We start from the raw sequence: 17829 nt of genomic DNA on the forward strand, positions 1-17829 counted from the left end.
CACATTACTCAAACGTCAACTTTGTAAATGTAACATGCTGACCAGACCGGACACGTTGCATGCACAAGCGTTGCAGAATACATGTAGAAATCAAAGTATTGCTCGTGGGCGCCAAGGAGCGTCTGCGTTGCCAAGGGCTAAAATATAAGTAATTCCTATTTCTGACGCAGATCGCGCTGCAAGTCCCGCCTCGTCATTGGTTTATAGAAGCAGGTACCCACGTGCCATCTCATTGGTTATACCCACGTGGGTGATTGAAAGACGAACTGTGTTGCCGTGATAATACTATGAAAGTTTAGATGCTAATCACCATGTAAGTTCAAAGATGAAAAAGCCTGGAAGGAGGAGAGATGACTAGATTCGGTTGACCGTTTTGTTTGGCTTAATTGTCGGAGTAGGGGACCTTGTGCATTTCAGGTAAAATAACTCAATGTTTATATCCCAGGACAAATTAACTAGCAACAGCAAGCTAGCTAAATAGGACAAATTAGCTAGCATGTGCAAGCTAGCTTGCCCCAAATTAATGTAATTGGTTGAGAGTTTGTTTTGCTATTTTAATCTGCGTGTTGTGATCCCGTTTGGTGTGGGGGGACAAAATACATTTATGCACAATGGCGCATGCTCACGGTTTGGGTTCCGTGTAAGGCTGTTTAGACTAACTCCACTTTTTTGAGGTTAGGCATTAACAATGAATGGTTAAGGTAAGGGTTAAAGTTTGGGATAGGCTTGAAACAGAAAGTGTTACATGTTGTTTGATATAGAAACTGAATACAATCAATCTGACATTTAGCAAAAATGTAAGAACTTCACCTGTGAAAATAACCAGTAGCCTTACTAACTCGAGACAAATTAATCAGGTTCAAATAATACTTATCATTTGAAAATCTTTAATTTTAGTTAAAACAACTCGTTCAATTAAATACAGTAAAAATAAACATTTAAAAAATGTTTGAGAAAGAGATGGTGATATGTGCCATGAAGACACCCCTGCTTTTTTTAAATACTGAAAAAATGATTAACAGACAGAGAATGCTACGTAAGTGATCTTTAAAAAGTAATCCTTCATCCCAAAAGACAAAACATCTACCCTGTGCTCTTGATCAACAACATTATAATTAACCATAAAAGTGCAATATCACAAATAAAATGAACAAAAACAATTACATTTTAATTCACACTTGTACAATCAGTGCAACAATTACAAATATTTCATAGATATGTCAGTGAATCTTGATAGTTTAAAAAGTGTCCAAAACACAACTTGAAGTCATTTCCCTGTCTTGGTGAGACATTTTGTAAACAGATTCAGACATTAGCTGTAATTTGGTTAATATGCTTCACATTTAAAAATAATAATAATGAAGAATATTGCATCAATACGATCAGCATCCCAACAATGCACACTGAAAGTTAACTTTAGTCTCTACACTAATCATAAGATAATAAATAATATAAGATTTATTTTAAATATACATTGCCATGTAAAAATTTGACCAAATACACCCAGACAATAGGGAGTGATTTAGACTTTTTTTAGCAGCATATTTGGTGCTCTCCATTAAGAGAAAATACACCTTTTATTAATCAGAATTCCAAAGTAAAAAAACAAATTGTGGCTTAATTAGCATAAAGTGGCAGCTCTTTCTTTAGTATGTTAATGTAACCATAGCGTGGTTAAAACCTGTTAGTGCATAAACATATCAACAGGGGGATTCCCCTTGGCACAGACCAAATTGGACAGGTGGAGAATGCATGTTTGACTGAGTGCTGACCACACCTCACATACCCAATCATGAGGGCGTTCTACACAAGGTTGTTATTCCCTATAGTTTGGTTGACTTGCCTTCTCAATTCCCCAAGAACACTGTGTGGCAGTGAGTGACCCCAACCAGCAGGGTCTAACTACATTGCCAGCTCTTGTCCGAAATCTCATCTCTCCATTCATGTCCCCATTCATCCCTCTCTCAGTAGCAGCCATCTCTCCAGCTCCCGTCTCGTAGGGCACTCAGGGTGGACAAGCTCTTAGGAGGCGTCAATAAACTGTGGAAAAGATCAGATTGAGATAAAATAGGAAATTACGATCCCAGACAACAAGAACCTAGTTTTGAGCTTGTTGGTGCCCCCTTAGTGTCCTACCTGCGTGTGGGTTGGGCGATCTTGCTTCGAGGGGTGGAGCTGGTCCCAATAAAGGAGGCCGGGCGGGGCAGGCTGCTCCGGGGGGGTGTGGGAGTCCCCCCAACCCCCACAGCTGGTTTACTGGGGAGGGGGATCCCACTCAGGGACTGCAGACTGGTGGAGGTCGGCATGGTAACTGGCCCTTTCACAGTGGGGCTGACGTAGGCTGTGGCTTTGAGGGGTTGCCGCGACAACGACTGGAAGTTCCCCACACTCTGGACTCTGTTCTGCAACTGACCGGGTGAAGGGACTAGTGGGGAGAGGGTTGACAATAGATCATATACAGATTAATGGATTGATATAATATTCATGTTTTCCTCAGATGTACTGTATAATGTGTGGACTACCTACTTAGAATGATCATTTTCAATTTGATGAATTCTGGAAAGTCAATCAAGCCCTGCAGTTTAATAGTATGTGTATGGTCAGATCTAAAAAAAAGAAGACAGTATCTCACTGGAGGACTGTAGCCTGCTGGCCAGCCCATTGGACGAGTCGAAGCTCAGACTGTTCCGAAGGGTGGAAGGAGAGACGATGTGATTGGCTGGGCTCAGTGGGCTAGGCACACTGGGAGCCCTGAACAGGTTGGGCATGCTCCTCCGCAGCTTATCTAAAATAGAATGTACACACACACACAAATTCCTGTATTAATTCAAGGCCACAGATCTAGAAGACTTTATCATCTCAGATTCTACATAGAGCCCTCATCAAGAGGAATAAGTGCCACTCACTAGTCTCTCTTGAAGAACACCAGTGTTGAGGCCCCAAAGAGAAACATCGCCTGTAATTTCACCACCCTCTATTCAGTGTCCCTCTCCGGTTCAGCTCCCAGAACAGAAACAGAATAGCCTCCAAGAGCTTACGGATCAGTCAGTGTCTCAAGAGGCTTACAGTGAGCACATCCCTGGTAGTCTGCCAGTACAGTCAACAGGCTAGGGAAGTACCTATGGTGGTAACTAATTAGTGGGTGACCTTAAAATGACCTCTTCCTCCATTAACATAAACAATGACAAGTTGAAAACAAACCTAGAAATAGATTAGTATAACTATTTCATAAAATGGCCATCATGTCGTGTGCCAATTATTTTGTAGCCCTACTAATATTCTACTTTGTTGTTATGCAAATGTTCCATCAACACAAAAAGGCTTGTTTGAAAAATGTACTCATATCCATCTGCATTCCAAATGTGATCCCCAAAATAGATAGCGAACATAAACACACAAAAACAAACATTATTCGAGGAGAGTCTTGCAAAGCAAGAATTCTTATTAGTGTGAGATTTCATAATTGTAAGCTGATGGCCGGGTCGAGTCCAATAGACAACGAACAGGAGAACACTGTCCCAATAAAAACATTTGTCATAACATTTTTTTTTTTTTATCTCTCATTTTCTCTAATGAACGCAACCCAAGTACCTGCATGGGCCAGGCCTGCTCACCTGATCCAGGCCTGCTCACCTGATCCAGGCCTGATCACCTGATCCAGGCCTGCTCACCTGATCCAGGCCTGCTCACCTGATCCAGGCCTGCTCACCTGATCCAGGCCTGCTCACCTGATCCAGGCCTGCTCACCTGATCCAGGCCTGCTCACCTGATCCAGGCCTGAAGCCCTGTTGTTCGGGTGTGTAGGTGCTGAGTGTGGGGCTGGCCAGGGCCAGGGGTGGGGGCTGATAGGAGAATCCTCCGGAGGGGTACTGAGGGGTGGAGGGGCTGGTTGTGCTCCTCCTCCAGTCCCGTATGCTGGAGAAGGTGTGGGAGTGGGAGAGGCCGCGCTGCAGGGTGGGTCCCACACGGGTCAGACGGGGCTGGGGAGGAGGTAGCTGACCGTACTCTTCCTCATCCTCTTCCTCTTCCAGGTCGGCCTCGCCGCTATGCTGAAGGGAGAGGAAGGAGAAGCTGGCGCTGCGGCGGTTGATTGAGGTGGTGGCGTAGTCCTGACGAAGACCTGAAGGAGGGGGAAATACGGACAAGCGCAAACACACAAACACACAAACACGCACACAATCAGTCGTCACCTTCTGCGCCTGAGGTTAAGGTTAATAAAGCCTGGATGAAGCCTGAGGTCTTGTATCACATGTTACAGTGTTAGAAGGGAGAGAAGGACAGAGGAAGAAAAGGACAGAGAGGAACAATAAAGGGCAAGAATATGGCCAGGAATCCAAGACCACTTGAACTGACCAGTAACAACTCTGGGGCCTACCTTTAACCTTGGGGCCTAGAGTTATTCCCTTTCAGGTCACCTGCTCAATAGTTAAAAATAATAGTTCTGATTTATAAAGCATTTTCCACACTTTTATATAGAAAGGGGGGAAAACTCACATCTTACTATGTAAACCAATATATAGTCAACTATGTGACAACACCAAAACAGTTTTTAATAAAGGGTGAGGGACTCACTGTCCTCCTGTAGACGAGCCATGACCTGGACGTCAACAAGGTCCTGCAGTTTGTATCCCTGCGTGATGGCGTCATCCTCCAGCTCGGAGGCACTGAGCTCACTGTCCATGGAAGACTGGGGGCTGAGGAGGAACCGCCGGAGGCTGCGGCCTTCAGCACACAACAACAAGAGTTCAAAGGTCAGATTAGACAAGTTACATTGCAGAGATTTTACATTAACAATGAACACAAAGAATACTGACCAGATGAAAAGCAAGATTAGTTTAGATAGAGGCACACTGGCAGCAAAAAAACATCACTCTCCCTTTAAGAAACATTGCAGAGTCACTGTTAGTAGGGAGGCCACGTCATGGAATTGTGCCTTTGGTGATAGAAGCACCACAAATCACAGACTAAGCTAGAAAAGGCCATATTGTGTTTATGGCCACTCTGAGCCCTCATGGCCATTTTCCATTATGGCCGCCAACCAGATCCCACAGGCTCGACCTAGCTGTGTGACATGTGGCGCTTCCATCACCAAAGGGACTATTCCACTCAAGTGAGGAATAGTGAGGAACTTCACATGGCAAACACCTGAAGCAGCAGAAACTGAACACACACTGAAACACTCCTTCTCTTGCAGTGGCAAATGATGAATGATGACCTTCGGGGCCTCTCAATAGTCTATAGTGGCTTCCTCTCCTCTTGTGTCCACCTCTGTTCAGATCTGACAAGACAGCCAGTAGGTGAAATGTAAGGTGTTTCACCTGTCCATATCTCTTAACATCAGCAGGAATGAAGGAGAGGAGACAAGGAGAGGAAGCTCTTTCAAACAGACTATTGAGACGCAAACCTTGACATGAGAGACTGAGACAACGTGAGCCAGCGGGGGAGCGAGCGAGGCTTACTGCGATTGGCTGAGTGATTGGCTGGGAGGAATGTGGGAATTCTCTCAGCCGTCCCTACAGGAGTCAGGGACAAATGGAGGAGAGGATGGAGGGGTGAGGAGAATGAGGCTGATGGAGGGAGAGAGAAAGGGAGGGGACAGAGACAGGATCAAGGGGAGAGAGAAAGGGAGGGGACAGAGACAGGATAAGGGGGAGAGAGAAAGGGAGGGGACAGAGACAGGATAAGGGGGAGAGAGAAAGGGAGGGGACAGAGACAGGATAAGGGGGAGAGAGAATCATGGAGAGTTGTTTCAATGGAGAAAAAAAGATAACTATTCCAATGAAGAGACTGTGGTATTTTTTTCAATTGTGAAATTCCATGTTTAAGAAGTAATTATGGATGGAGTAACCCTCATGTCTAAGAACCAGGGGTTTTCCTCACCTGGTGAACTGATCAGGAGTGTTGAGTTTCTGCTCAACAAGGCCCAGGATTTTTCTGCTCAATATGGCCCTGATTCTGCTCAATAGGGCGCAGAGGTTTCCTGCTCAATAGGGACAAGAGTTTCTCCTGATCAGGTTGCAAGGTTGAAAAACCTCTAGTTCAACTAATGTCATATGGTAATATTATGGTAACATTATGGCAATATGTACCCATGTCACATAGTCATCTGTGTGTGTATTTACCAGGTCTGTCAGCAGGCGGAGGGGTGGGGCAGGACCTGGAGAACGAGGCACTGAGGGGGGACACTCCAGCTACACGTCTCAGGGGGAGGGCAGGGGAAGAGTGGCTGGAGAAGACCCCCCGCCACCTATGGACTACGGAGGTAGGAGGAGGGAGGGAGGGAGGGGAAAAGGCAATGTCATACTCTCGGACCACCCCCAAAACACCCACACAGCTGTCAGTGCTTTCCGGGCCCCTCACAAGGAACAGAGGTCAGCAGTGTGAAGCGGTTGTTTACCTCACACCCAGCGCGTCACATTGCTGTGACAGTCACAGAACCACTATTCAGTAGCAGCCAGGGAACACATCTGCTGTCCAATGCCCAGGAGACAAAGCTGCATTCACAACCCTCACACACACACACTGCTCAACACACCCATTCAGCACGGGCCAGGACCAGGGACGGAGCAGCGACCACACACACTGCTCAACACACCCATTCAGCACGGGCCAGGACCAGGGACGAAGCAGCAACCACACACTCCATCTGAAATATATTCATAGAGGAGACCTACAGGAATGAACACCCGCTTAGCAAATATCCCAGCAATCTATCTAGAGGAGATGTGGTGGATCCAAAGAACAAAGAGAGAGAAGAATGAATAATAAATGTTGCAGAGCTGAGAAAGCAAATCATCTCTCTCTCTCTGTGTTGTGGTTCGACTGTGAGCTGCTGAACTCAGCACTGCATATATCCCTGCACCAGATAGAGTGGGGTTATGTTATACCTGTCACTGAGAATATAAACCACTTAGCAGCATCGAGGCGAGGTGCCTTTCATGTAAACACGGTAACCATGGTTACCCCTCTGGTTGCCGAGGGAGGCCCTGTGAACGTAGCAACAGGCAGATAGTAGGTCAAGTGTGAAAGCAGTGGAAGGCTTTTCCTGCAGTTACAGCTACTGTGGAATTAATATACGGGCTTCTAGTAGATCCTTACAGCAATATATTGTAGTAAAATACAGGTAACTGCCAAAATAAAGGAAACACTAGTATATTTTATAAGTATTACACTTTATGTTGTTGTTCCCTTTATTTTGGCGGTTACCTGTATTTTACTGATGAAATGGCGGCAGGTAGCCTAGTGGTTAGAGCGTTGGACTAGTAATCGAAAGGTTGCTAGATGGAATCCCAGAGCTGACAAGGTAAATATCTGTTGTTCTGCCCCTGAACAAGGCAGCTAACCCACTGTTCCTCGGCCGTCATTGTAAATAACAATTGTTCGTAACTGACTTGTCTGGTTAAATAAATAAAATGGCAGCTTCACTGATGCAACGATAAGCTGTTGCATGACAAGTGTATAATATGAACGCCAAGTTAAATTGGATTTAATGTGCAAAAACAGACACTTTTCAAATATATAATAGTAAAAAGAAATGCAATTAAGCTGACGTGTGTGTTTACTCTAAGTTGTTGAAAGTGACGCACGCAGACAGTTGCGGCCAGTGCTTCACCTCTCATTAAGAGCTTAGAGGACTAGAGCAGTATTAATACATTACCTTCAGCGCAGACCGTGGGAGACGTCACATCTATTCACTGTTTCCTCTCAGACATGAACCCAAGGTCCACTCTCAGTGGTCATTAGACACCATGGAATGTCTCAAGAGTAGAGGTATTAACCCTGACGTTACCGCTAAATTCCCAAAAGTTGGCCACTCACACCTTCACTTCACAGCCACCCATTCATTCTCATTCGACCTCGTCACCTCTCCACTGCAAACCCTTCTTCAGGTAGATGCTGTGAATTAGAATGTGATCTCCATCACCTAGCCAGGTGAAATGAATGCGCTCACTGTCATAACCATGTTGCGAATGTGTGGGTCTGTAGGTTGGTATACGGCTGTCTTTTCAGGAGTTACTCCGCTTGTGCGTGACCACCGTGCGTAGCTTAATGGCGCCGGTCGTGTGCGTAGTTTAATGATACCAGCACTGTGGGTAGTTTAATGTAGCCAGTACTGTGGGTAGTTTAATGTAGCCAGTATTGTGTGTGGCTACTGACTGTCTGGCAAGGTGCTGTACTTTTACCTCAGAATCCAAAATAGTCTGGAGTTGGCTGGTTACATAATCCTGAGAGACTTGAGGACCTGTTTCACACTGTGCTCAAGGCATCACAGTGCTAGCCTCCCCCCTCACCTCCATGTACCCACACACACAGTAAAGTAGAATCATAACCATCTGTTGAAAGAAAGTCTTTGAAAACAAAACGTTTTGTCAGGTTGATAGAAACCTATGGTCTATTATATAGCCATCCATCTATCCACCCTTTTCAGTCCCTAGTTTCCACCCCTCCTCATACCTTGGTCCAACCTGAGGCACAGTGAGCGGGCAGACTCCACCTCTGTTCTGGGGCTGTCCAGGACCTGTCTGCTCCACTGGAGGGGGGTAACAGGGCTCTCCCCCCACAGCCGGGCCTTGGCTGACACATACAGCCTGCAGGGAAGACAGGATGAGAGCCAGAAGAGGAGGAATTAAGAGGATTTTACTGCCCCATAGTCCCAAAATCAACTCTTATGGGCCTATAGGGAAGACTGGTTTCAGATCAGGGATACGTTTTCCAGTTTTACTATGATCCCAAAAATTTACATCAAGCCACAACCTCACTTAGGACCTGAGAATAGAATCATATTGATTGTAGCCAACAAATGCAAAACGGTGGCGCATAGTGTGGAGCAGCCAATTTTGACTGCAGTCCAAAATTGGTTTTGGGCACTATAATGGATTTGACATAATACAGAATGAGTCAGAAGTATTATGTCATCTTTAATCAGCGGGTATTCTTCTGCATTCGTTTTACCACTAAAATAATAGCACTTCTGTGTCCAGTCGTCCACCCCCAAGTCGAGATGTCTCAGACCGATGCAGTCTAGCCTCCATTTCAACAGGCACATTTTCACAGAGCACAGTGGCCGTTTGCTCAATCATAACCGTTGACTATGATAATTGCAACAAATCGATGTTGTGTTTGTTAAAGAAAAATCGAATGACATTGGAACAAGTGTCAGCTCCATCTTTCTGTCCAATTTGCGCCGAAGGTGTGGCTTTGTTGTCGTATATCATTCCTACTAGGATTCGAGTCTCATTTGCATGTACATCATTATATTCCATAGGCCTACGTCTACCAGAGTAACAGTCACATATCCTATAAAATAAACAGAACACTGCATCACCGTCGTATATGACAGATAAATTGCCATATGCAAATAAGGACTGCAAGTTTCAAAGACATCTGTCAGATTAAATTTGCCACCTCTCAACTACATTATACAAAACATTGGATATTGTGAAATAGTTACCAGGTAGCTTCAGAATCTTCATGAGAGAATACAGCATCTAGGTCCAGAATGTCCACCTCATCCAGAACCGTACGTTCCATATAATCCGCCTCCGTGTCGAGAGCAGTATCAACATAATGTGAATGTAAATATTCGAACGGTTCGCCCAACGGGAAAAATGACTCCAAGGAAGACTGGCACAGTAGCGTCGGTAACGGGCTAGGTATGCAGTAGCTCCCGGCCATGTAGGCCGGAGAGGGAGGTAGAATGTGGGGGCTGCCAGTGCAGCCGTTCGCCCGCGTCCTCAATTGCTCATTTTGCCGCTCCAATTTCCGAACCAGCTCTTGGAGCTTTTTCACCTCCAGTTCGGCGTTCGCGGCATTGCTGTTGCCGTTGACATCCGTCATTATCTGGGAGTTCATCACTGCTGCATCCATTGGATGGAAAAGTACAAATACCCGATATATTTTTTTATTAAATGGTGGACGGGGTAAGCTACACTCAAGTCTCAGCTCACCCGTTGCCCACACTGTGATTTGGGTATGGGTTGTATCTCGCTTGCTCTAGTGCCCATCAGGACTAGAGCATTCAGATGCCGCCCAATGAGGGATGGTGGCGTGCTACAGACTGTCTCCACCCCCAGCGTGCTGAGTCCAACGCGGGAACTGTTGCCTAATTAGTGATTTCAGGACAGGTGCGTGCAAGCGTTCTCTCCTCAAACGTGTGACATTGCTCTTGATAAGTGTCGGTAAAGAAAGTGCAACATTTTAGTTTCAGATATGTTTATTAAAACAGAGAATGAGAGATTACGTCCAAAGTGAAAATACATTTTTTTATAGCCTACCTTTTGATAACACAAGATATTGGCTAAACCATTTATATTTTATCTACAAGCATACACAATTGACTTCATTGATATACACATAAAGATCTATTGAATTTAATAATAATTTCACCAGCCACTGTACATATTCTATAACCGCATGCTCAGAGCGCCCATGCATCTTGAACACTCCCCTGGTTAAACCAGGGCATTTTATGCTCATTTATCGCCCTCCTGTGGTGTAAATTGAGACGGCACATGATGGAACTGTGGTGACTTTGTCCAATTTAACGCAGGAGTGAATGTTCTGAAGGCACGAAATATAAATACAGAATCTGCATCGCAGGTTTTCTGCACCATGGACAGCGACTAAGGCAGAATCCCTAACGTGGACTTTCAGCACCCCCTGACAGTGGACAGCGCCTGGTTAAAGTGCAGCTCTAACGTTACCTGCCATTTATTTTTGATATGGAATAAAAACAGCATATTATAGCAAGGTATGTGAAAAACAACATTTTATTTTCAATATACAGACAAAGACAATGGACAGGTATGTTGCCAGAGATGGCCCTCTGGTGGCAGAAAAAAAACATTACAGCCTATATGGAGTTGGGTATCCTGCCCTCACATGGACAGAACCCCTTTGAATTTGTACATGCATTTGAGTCATGTACTTGGTGGCTATTTCCAGATCTAAAACACCTTTAGGGGACATATAAAAAGCTACAACAGGGGTTGGATGAACAATTTGTCCACTTACTAATAACAGTTCTGATCTCAGAGGAAGATAATGATGAATATGCTGCTGTGATTTCCCTGTGTCCAGATCTATTCTGTCCTCCACCTCAACGTTTCTTCCAGGTGAACTTCCTCCTCGCTCCCTCCTGGCCCGGCTTCTTCCTCTCCTTAATTCTGGGGTCAGGGGTCAGCAGCCCAGCTGAGAGGGAGGCAGAGATGCAGGTCAAAGGTCAAACCAAAAATAGTACAATACATCAACGACAAAGCAACAGAGGAACAGCGACCAGTGTTGTTCATTTGATGTACATTAAAACAATCCTTCCCTCAACACATATCAAAGCTGCAGGCTAAAGTTAAATCTAGACTTGGTTTCCTCTATCGTAATCGCTCCTCTTTCACCCCAGCTGCCAGACTAACCCTGATTCAGATGACCATCCTATCCAAGCTAGATTACGGAGATGTAATTTATAGATTGTAAGGTAAGGGTGCCCTCGAGCGGATAGATGTTCTTTACCATTCGGCCATCAGATTTGTCACCAATGCTCCTTATAGGACACATCACTGCACTCTATACTCCTCTGTAAACTGGTCATCTCTGTGTACCCGTCGCAAGACCCACTGGTTGATGCTTATTTATAAAACCCTCTTAGGCCTCACTCCCCCCTATCTGAGACATCTACTGCAGCCCTCCACATACAACACCCGTTCTGCCAGTCACATTCTGTTAAAGGTCCCCAAAGCACAGACATCCCTGGGCCGCTTCTCTTTTCAGTTCGCTGCAGCTAGCGACTGGAACGAGCTGCAACAAACACTCAAACTGGACAGTTTTATCTCAATCTCTTCATTCAAAGACTCAATCATGGACACTCTTACTGACAATTGTGGCTGTTTGTGCTGTTGTCTGTGCTGTTGTCTGTGCCCAATAATGTTTGTACCATGTTTTGTGATGCAACCATGTTGTGTTGCTACCATGCTGTGCTGCTGTCATGTTGTATTGCTACCATGTTGTTGTCATGTGTTGCTGCCATGCTGTGTTGTCATGTGTTGCTGCCATGCTGTGTTGTCATGTGTTGCTGCCATGCTGTGTTGTCATGTGTTTCTGCCATGCTGTGTTGTCATGTGTTTCTGCCATGCTGTGTTGTCATGTGTTTCTGCCATGCTGTGTTGTCATGTGTTTCTGCCATGCTGTGTTGTCATGTGTTTCTGCCATGCTGTGTTGTCATGTGTTTCTGCCATGCTGTGTTGTCATGTGTTTCTGCCATGCTATGTTGTCATGTGTTTCTGCCATGCTGTGTTGTCATGTGTTGCTGCCATGCTGTGTTGTCATGTGTTTCTGCCATGCTGTGTTGTCATGTGTTTCTGCCATGCTGTGTTGTCATGTGTTTCTGCCATGCTGTGTTGTCATGTGTTGCTGCCATGCTGTGTTGTCATGCGTTTCTGCCATGCTGTGTTGTCATGTGTTTCTGCCATGCTGTGTTGTCATGTGTTTCTGCCATGCTGTGTTGTCATGTGTTTCTGCCATGCTGTGTTGTCATGTGTTTCTGCCATGCTATGTTGATGTTTTAGGTCTCTCTTTATGTAGTGTTGTGGTGTTGCTCTTGTCGTGATGTGTGTTTTGTCTTAGATTTTGACATGTTGAATCCAAGCCCCCGCCCCACAGGAGACATATTGCCTTTTGGTAGGTCGTCATTGTAAATAAGAATGTGTTCTTAACTGACTTGCTGAGTTAAATAAAGGTTCAATAAAAAAATACAACAAATACAAAAAAGATAAAAAGCTTTTCTGAATGATGTGTGTGTAGTACCACTACCAACCTTGTCTCATGGTCTCCACCTGTCCCTCAGACAGGAAGCTCAGCATGGCGCGGGAGATGGCAAGGCGTAGCGCCCCCGCCTGGCTGGAATGGCCCCCGCCACTCACACTGCACTGCATGTCAAACCTCCCCAGCACCTCCATGAAGTGGAGGGGGAACATCAACTGCTCTCTGTCAGGGGGAGAGGAGAGGGATGGAGAGAAGGGAGGAGAGGAGAGGGATGGAGAGAAGGGAGGAGAGGAGAGGGATGGAGAGAAGAGGGATGAAGAGAAGGGAGGAGAGGAGAGGGAAGGAGAGAAGGGAGGAGAGGAGAGGGAAGGAGAGAAGGGAGGAGAGGAGAGGGATAGAGAGAAGGGAGGAGAGGAGAGGGAAGGAGAGAAGGGAGGAGAGGAGAGGGATGGAGAGAAGGGAGGAGAGGAGAGGGATGGAGAGAAGGGAGGAGAGGAGAGGGAAGGAGAGAAGGGAGGAGAGGAGAGGGAAGGAGAGAAGGGAGGAGAGGAATGGAGAGAAGGGAGGAGTGGAGAGGGATGGAGAGAAGGGAGGAGAGGAGAGGGATGGAGAGAAGGGAGGAGAGGAGAGGGATGGAGAGAAGGGAGGAGAGGAGAGGGATGGAGAGAAGAGGGATGAAGAGAAGGGAGGAGAGGATGGAGAGAAGGGAGGAGAGGAGAGGGATGGAGAGGAGAGGGATGGAGAGAAGGGAGGAGAGGAGAGGGTTGGAGAGAAGGGAGGAGAGGAGAGGGATGGAGAGAAGGGAGGAGAGGAGAGGGATGGAGAGAAGGGAGGAGAGGAGAGGGATGGGAGAAGGGAGGAGAGGGATGGGGAGAGAAGGGAGGTGAGGGATGGGAGAAGAGGGATGAAGAGAAGGGAGGAGAGGAGAGGGATGGAGAGAAGGGAGGAGAGGAGAGGGATGGAGAGAAGGGAGGAGAGGGATGGAGAGAAGGGAGGAGAGGAGAGGGATGGAGAGAAGGGAGGAGAGGAGAGGGATGGAGAGAAGGGAGGAGAGGAGAGGGATGGAGAGAAGGGAGGAGAGGAGAGGGATGGAGAGAAGGGAGGAGAGGGATGAGTTGGAGAGGAGGAGAAGGATGGAGAGGAGGGAGGAGATGGATGGAGAGGAGGGAGGAGAGGGATGGGGAGGAGGGAGGAGAGGGATGGAGAGGAGGGAGGAGAGGGATGGGGAGGAGGGAGGAGAGGGATGGGGAGAAGTGAGGAGAGGGATGGAGAGAAGGGAGGAGAGGGAGGGAGGAGAGGGATGGAGAGGAGGGAGGAGAGGGATGGGGAGAAGGGAGGAGAGGGATGGAAGAAGGGAGGAGAGAGATGAGATGGAGAGAAGGGAGGAGAGGGATGAGATGGAGAGAAGGGAGGAGAGGGATGAGATGGAGGAGGGAGGGAGATGGAGAGAAGTGAGGATAGGGATGGAGAGGAGGGAGGAGAGGGATGAGATGGAGAGGAGGGAGGAGAGGGATGGAGAGGAGGGAGGAGAGGAATGAGATGGAGAGGAGGGAGGAGAGGGATGGAGAGGAGGGAGGAGAGGAATGAGATGGAGAGGAGGGAGGAGAGGAATGAGATGGAGAGGAGGGAGGAGAGGAATGAGATGGAGAGAAGGGAGGAGGGGGATGAGATGGAGGAGGGAGGGAGATGGAGAGGAGAGGAGGGAGGGAGATGGAGAGAAGTGAGGAGAGGGATGGAGAGGAGGGAGGAGAGAGATGGAGAGAAGGGAGGAGAGGGATGAGATGGAGGAGGGAGGGAGATGGAGAGGAGGGAGGAGAAGAGGGAGGGAGATGGAGAGAATTGAGGAGAGAGATGGAGAGGAGGGAGGAGAGAGAGAGATGGAGATGAGAGAAGGGAGGGATGGAGTTGGAGAGGAGAGGGATGGAGATAAAGAGAGAGAGAAAAGGGTAAGTAAGTCAGTCAATGGAGTGGGCACTGGACACTGAGATACCAGTTATCAACAGCAGTGGTTGTCTAGAGGATTGTAAAGAGCAGTGGTGTGTGTATAGAGTCCTGTTAACCTCTGTTAGAGCCACACGGTCATATTTAGACACTACAGCAGTCACTCTTCTGTCTCAGCATGAAAAGACAGATGAGGGGTGTGTGCCTGAATGTGTATGTTCTGGCCCACATCCCAGCAGACTAAATGAAAGGCGTATTGCTGACACAGTCAAACCACCATCACCCTTCAGGTCCTATTAGTCCTGTCTCAGCCCAGGAGATAACACACACACACACACCCCACTCAGTTGTGTAATTAACGCTGCTATATCCCAGATAAATAAAAGAGGCTATAAACGCAGTGAGGTGCAACATAAAGATACTTTTCAACAGCGTTTTGAGAGTGCACGTGGGACGGCGTGCACGTTTTGAGAGTGCACGTGGCACGACGTGCACGTTTGAGAGTGCACGCGGGATGGTGTGCACGTTTTGAGAGTGCACGTGGGACGGTGTGCACGTTTTGAGAGTGCACATGGCACGCCGTGCACGTTTTGAGAGTGCACGTGGGGCGGCGTGCACGTTTTGAGAGTGCACGTGGGACGGTGTGCACGTTTTGAGAGTGCACGTGGGACGGCGTGCACGGTTTGAGAGTGCACGTGGCACGGCGTGCACGTTTTGAGAGTGCACGTGGGACGGTGTGCACGTTTTGAGAGTGCACGTGGGACGGTGTGCACGTTTTGAGAGTGCACGTGGGACGGTGTGCACGTTTTGAGAGTGCACGTGGGACGGTGTGCACGTGGCACGGCGTGCACGTTTTGAGTGCACGTGGGACGGTGTGCACGTTTTGAGAGTGCACGTGGCACGTTGTGCACGTTTTGCGAGTGCACGTGGGACGGCGTGCACGTTTTGAGAGTGCACGTGGCACGGCGTGCACGTTTTGAGACTGCACGTGGCACGGCGTGCACGTTTTGAGAGTGCACGTGGCACGGCGTGCACGTTTTGAGAGTGCACGTGGCACGGCGTGCACGTTTTGAGAGTGCACGTGGCACGGCGTGCACGCTAAGGAAATGTGGGGAGAGGAGTGTGGAAAGAAGCAGGGACTTGTGATTTCTTCAGTGGGGGAGGAAGCACTAACCAGCCATGTCAATCCTCTAAAGCTTCCTCTCTGATTTGTCTCCTACTTCATCAGTACTGGTCTGGAAGCACATGCTATTTGAAAACATTACGCTGGATGTCTACTGGGAAGGAATACGGACCGGTCTTGCAGGACAGGGAAGTAGTGGACATAGTTTGTCCCGTTGATGCTGATGGATCCTGAGCCGCTGTCTCTCAGTAGGACAGTACCCGTAGCGGTCTTCCTTCTGCCTGGACACACACACACACACAACTTATTATCCTAGATCTCTCTCTTCTACCATGAAGCCCTGGTCAACCAATGACTGTAGGTCATTCTTTGAAAGGGAAAGATTAGACCTGGGTTTCTGTCAACTGCTTTAAGACAAATGTAAATAAATGCTACTCGTAACATATTGATCCATTGATTGATAAAAGCCCAGTCGTATTAATTGATTGCTGTTTACCATCTCCGGTGCTGTAAGCCACTCCGTGCTGGTCGTATTGTAGGGGCTGGACCTGCTGCTTGGAGGACTGGATCTCCAGCTGTCTGCGGTAGCGCTGGACAAAGTCCTCCTCCACAGAGCAGTAGGGCAGAGACAGCAACCTCTCCATCAGCTGGATGAACCGTGCATACTGACGAGAGACACACACAACATGGAAGAATAGGAGTAGCCCCTAGACGCTGATCGTGGGTTAGTTTAACATTTCCCCGACTAATGGCAAAGGTTAGGATTGGGGGAGGGGGAAGCTGATCCTGGATCTGTAGGGGAAACGTCACCCCGGAGTGTAAGAACATAAGCACACACGCCTACTTCTATTGGCATTGTTGGGATCTGTTCAGTGTCTAAACAGCAACCTCTTGTGGTGACTAGGTGAACTGCATCCTAGCAGTAATACAGTATCTAGCATGCCAACAACCAGGTTTCCCAGCCAACCTTCTATGTGAGTAAAGAACATGTCAGATACAAATACTGGAAGGCATGATGGAAACAGCTAAGTTGTCGGTAAGCTTTCCAAATGTTGCAAATATGATATAATAACCACCATATGGAAGTAAACTTGGAGTCATGTGATGACATCATCCAGTTGATCAGGCTACAGATTAAATAAATGATGAACTTTAGAAGGTGGTGAAAGTGCAAGGTGATGACCTTGATGCTCCTTTCCAATAAATATTGAGGGTCTTAATCTGGTGACATGATGATTGATGTTTGGGTGTCTTGACAAATTAAACAAATCTCACTCTTTAGTCCATAATAATCTCATCATGTTGGCTGTACCCGCAATGTATCTGCTAGCTGTTGGCTAGAGCACACGTGCCAACACCAGGGTGCACAGTCGCAACATTTGTGACAAAACCGTCAGTAGAGTTGAAAATGCGAAAAATGAATTTGTTTTATTGGGTACATGGAATTGATTATTCTCTGGTGGGAAAATGCACATATTTCATTTATGCAGATTTTTGAATATTCACATGAAAATCTGGTGCCAACTGAATGGAAACCTAGCTAGTGATATCTAAGGTATTTTTCCTAAATACCATCACAGCAGAACTGTTGAAGTGTGAAGGAGAGGGACCAGGGAGAAGAACCAGGGAGAGGGACCAGGGAGAGGGACCAGGGAGAAGGACCAGGGAGAAGGACCAGGGAGAGGGACCAGGGAGAGGGACCAGGGAGAGGGACCAAGGGAGAGGGACCAGGGAGAGGGACCCAGGGAGAAGGACCAGGGAAAAGGACCAGGGAGAAGGACCAGGGAGAGGGACCAGGGAGAGGGACCAGGGAGAGGGACCAGGGAGAAGGACCAGGGAGAGGGACCAGGGAGAAGGACCAGGGAGAGGGACCAGGGAGAGGGACCAGGGAGAGGGACCAGATATCTGTGAAGGCATTAAAAGAGTTCCTTCTTACATCGTGTTCTGAGATGGTCTCCACCAACAACTCCTCCAGCTCTTCTTTCAGCAACCACCGACTACCCACCAGAGAA

The 17829-nt window shown here is 47.3% G+C and overlaps 2 protein-coding genes across 7 annotated transcripts in view; both read right to left on the reverse strand.

Annotated features, from left to right (window-relative positions):
- Positions 1 to 870: 870 nt before the first annotated feature.
- On the reverse strand, positions 871 to 10058 carry LOC109890532 (SLAIN motif-containing protein 1). 6 transcript variants are annotated; one of them, XM_031792676.1, is made up of 9 exons: positions 9452 to 10058; positions 8455 to 8588; positions 6123 to 6254; positions 5460 to 5513; positions 4573 to 4722; positions 3767 to 4120; positions 2633 to 2785; positions 2137 to 2425; positions 871 to 2040 (listed from the first exon to the last, which is right to left on the reverse strand). In XM_031792676.1, exons 1-9 carry the CDS (start codon positions 9865 to 9867, stop codon positions 1965 to 1967), a joined length of 1758 nt encoding a protein of 585 aa, XP_031648536.1. In that variant the 5' UTR covers positions 9868 to 10058; the 3' UTR covers positions 871 to 1964. The 6 variants fall into 6 exon arrangements, with proteins under 6 accessions (XP_031648536.1, XP_031648535.1, XP_031648537.1 ...); XM_031792675.1 differs by having other exon boundaries at positions 5460 to 5567; positions 9452 to 10057; XM_031792677.1 differs by lacking the exon at positions 5460 to 5513.
- Positions 10059 to 10751: 693 nt separating this feature from the next.
- The window catches only part of mrps9 (mitochondrial ribosomal protein S9), a gene marked incomplete in the record, with an annotated part of 19533 nt that continues 12455 nt past the window's right edge, over positions 10752 to 17829 (reverse strand). The window contains 5 exon segments of the mRNA XM_031792681.1: positions 10752 to 11190; positions 12806 to 12975; positions 15990 to 16098; positions 16314 to 16482; positions 17754 to 17829. Of these exon segments, the coding sequence (XP_031648541.1) occupies positions 11099 to 11190; positions 12806 to 12975; positions 15990 to 16098; positions 16314 to 16482; positions 17754 to 17829 (616 nt within the window).

The sequence above is a fragment of the Oncorhynchus kisutch genome, linkage group LG16, assembly GCF_002021735.2.
Source record: "Oncorhynchus kisutch isolate 150728-3 linkage group LG16, Okis_V2, whole genome shotgun sequence".
Taxonomy (NCBI): Eukaryota; Metazoa; Chordata; class Actinopteri; order Salmoniformes; family Salmonidae; genus Oncorhynchus; species Oncorhynchus kisutch.

Excerpts from the sequence above, each read along its gene's own strand:
- LOC109890532 (XM_031792675.1), bottom strand. The coding sequence starts at position 9,867 with ATGGATGCAGCAGTGATGAACTCCCAGATAATGACGGATGTCAACGGC. Across the intron at positions 4,723-5,459 it reads CAATCACTCAGCCAATCGCA|GCCGCAGCCTCCGGCGGTTC; the intron begins GTAAGCCTCGCT and ends TGTGTGCTGAAG. Across the intron at positions 2,786-3,766 it reads GGGCTTCAGGCCTGGATCAG|ATAAGCTGCGGAGGAGCATG; the intron begins GTGAGCAGGCCT and ends ATTCTATTTTAG.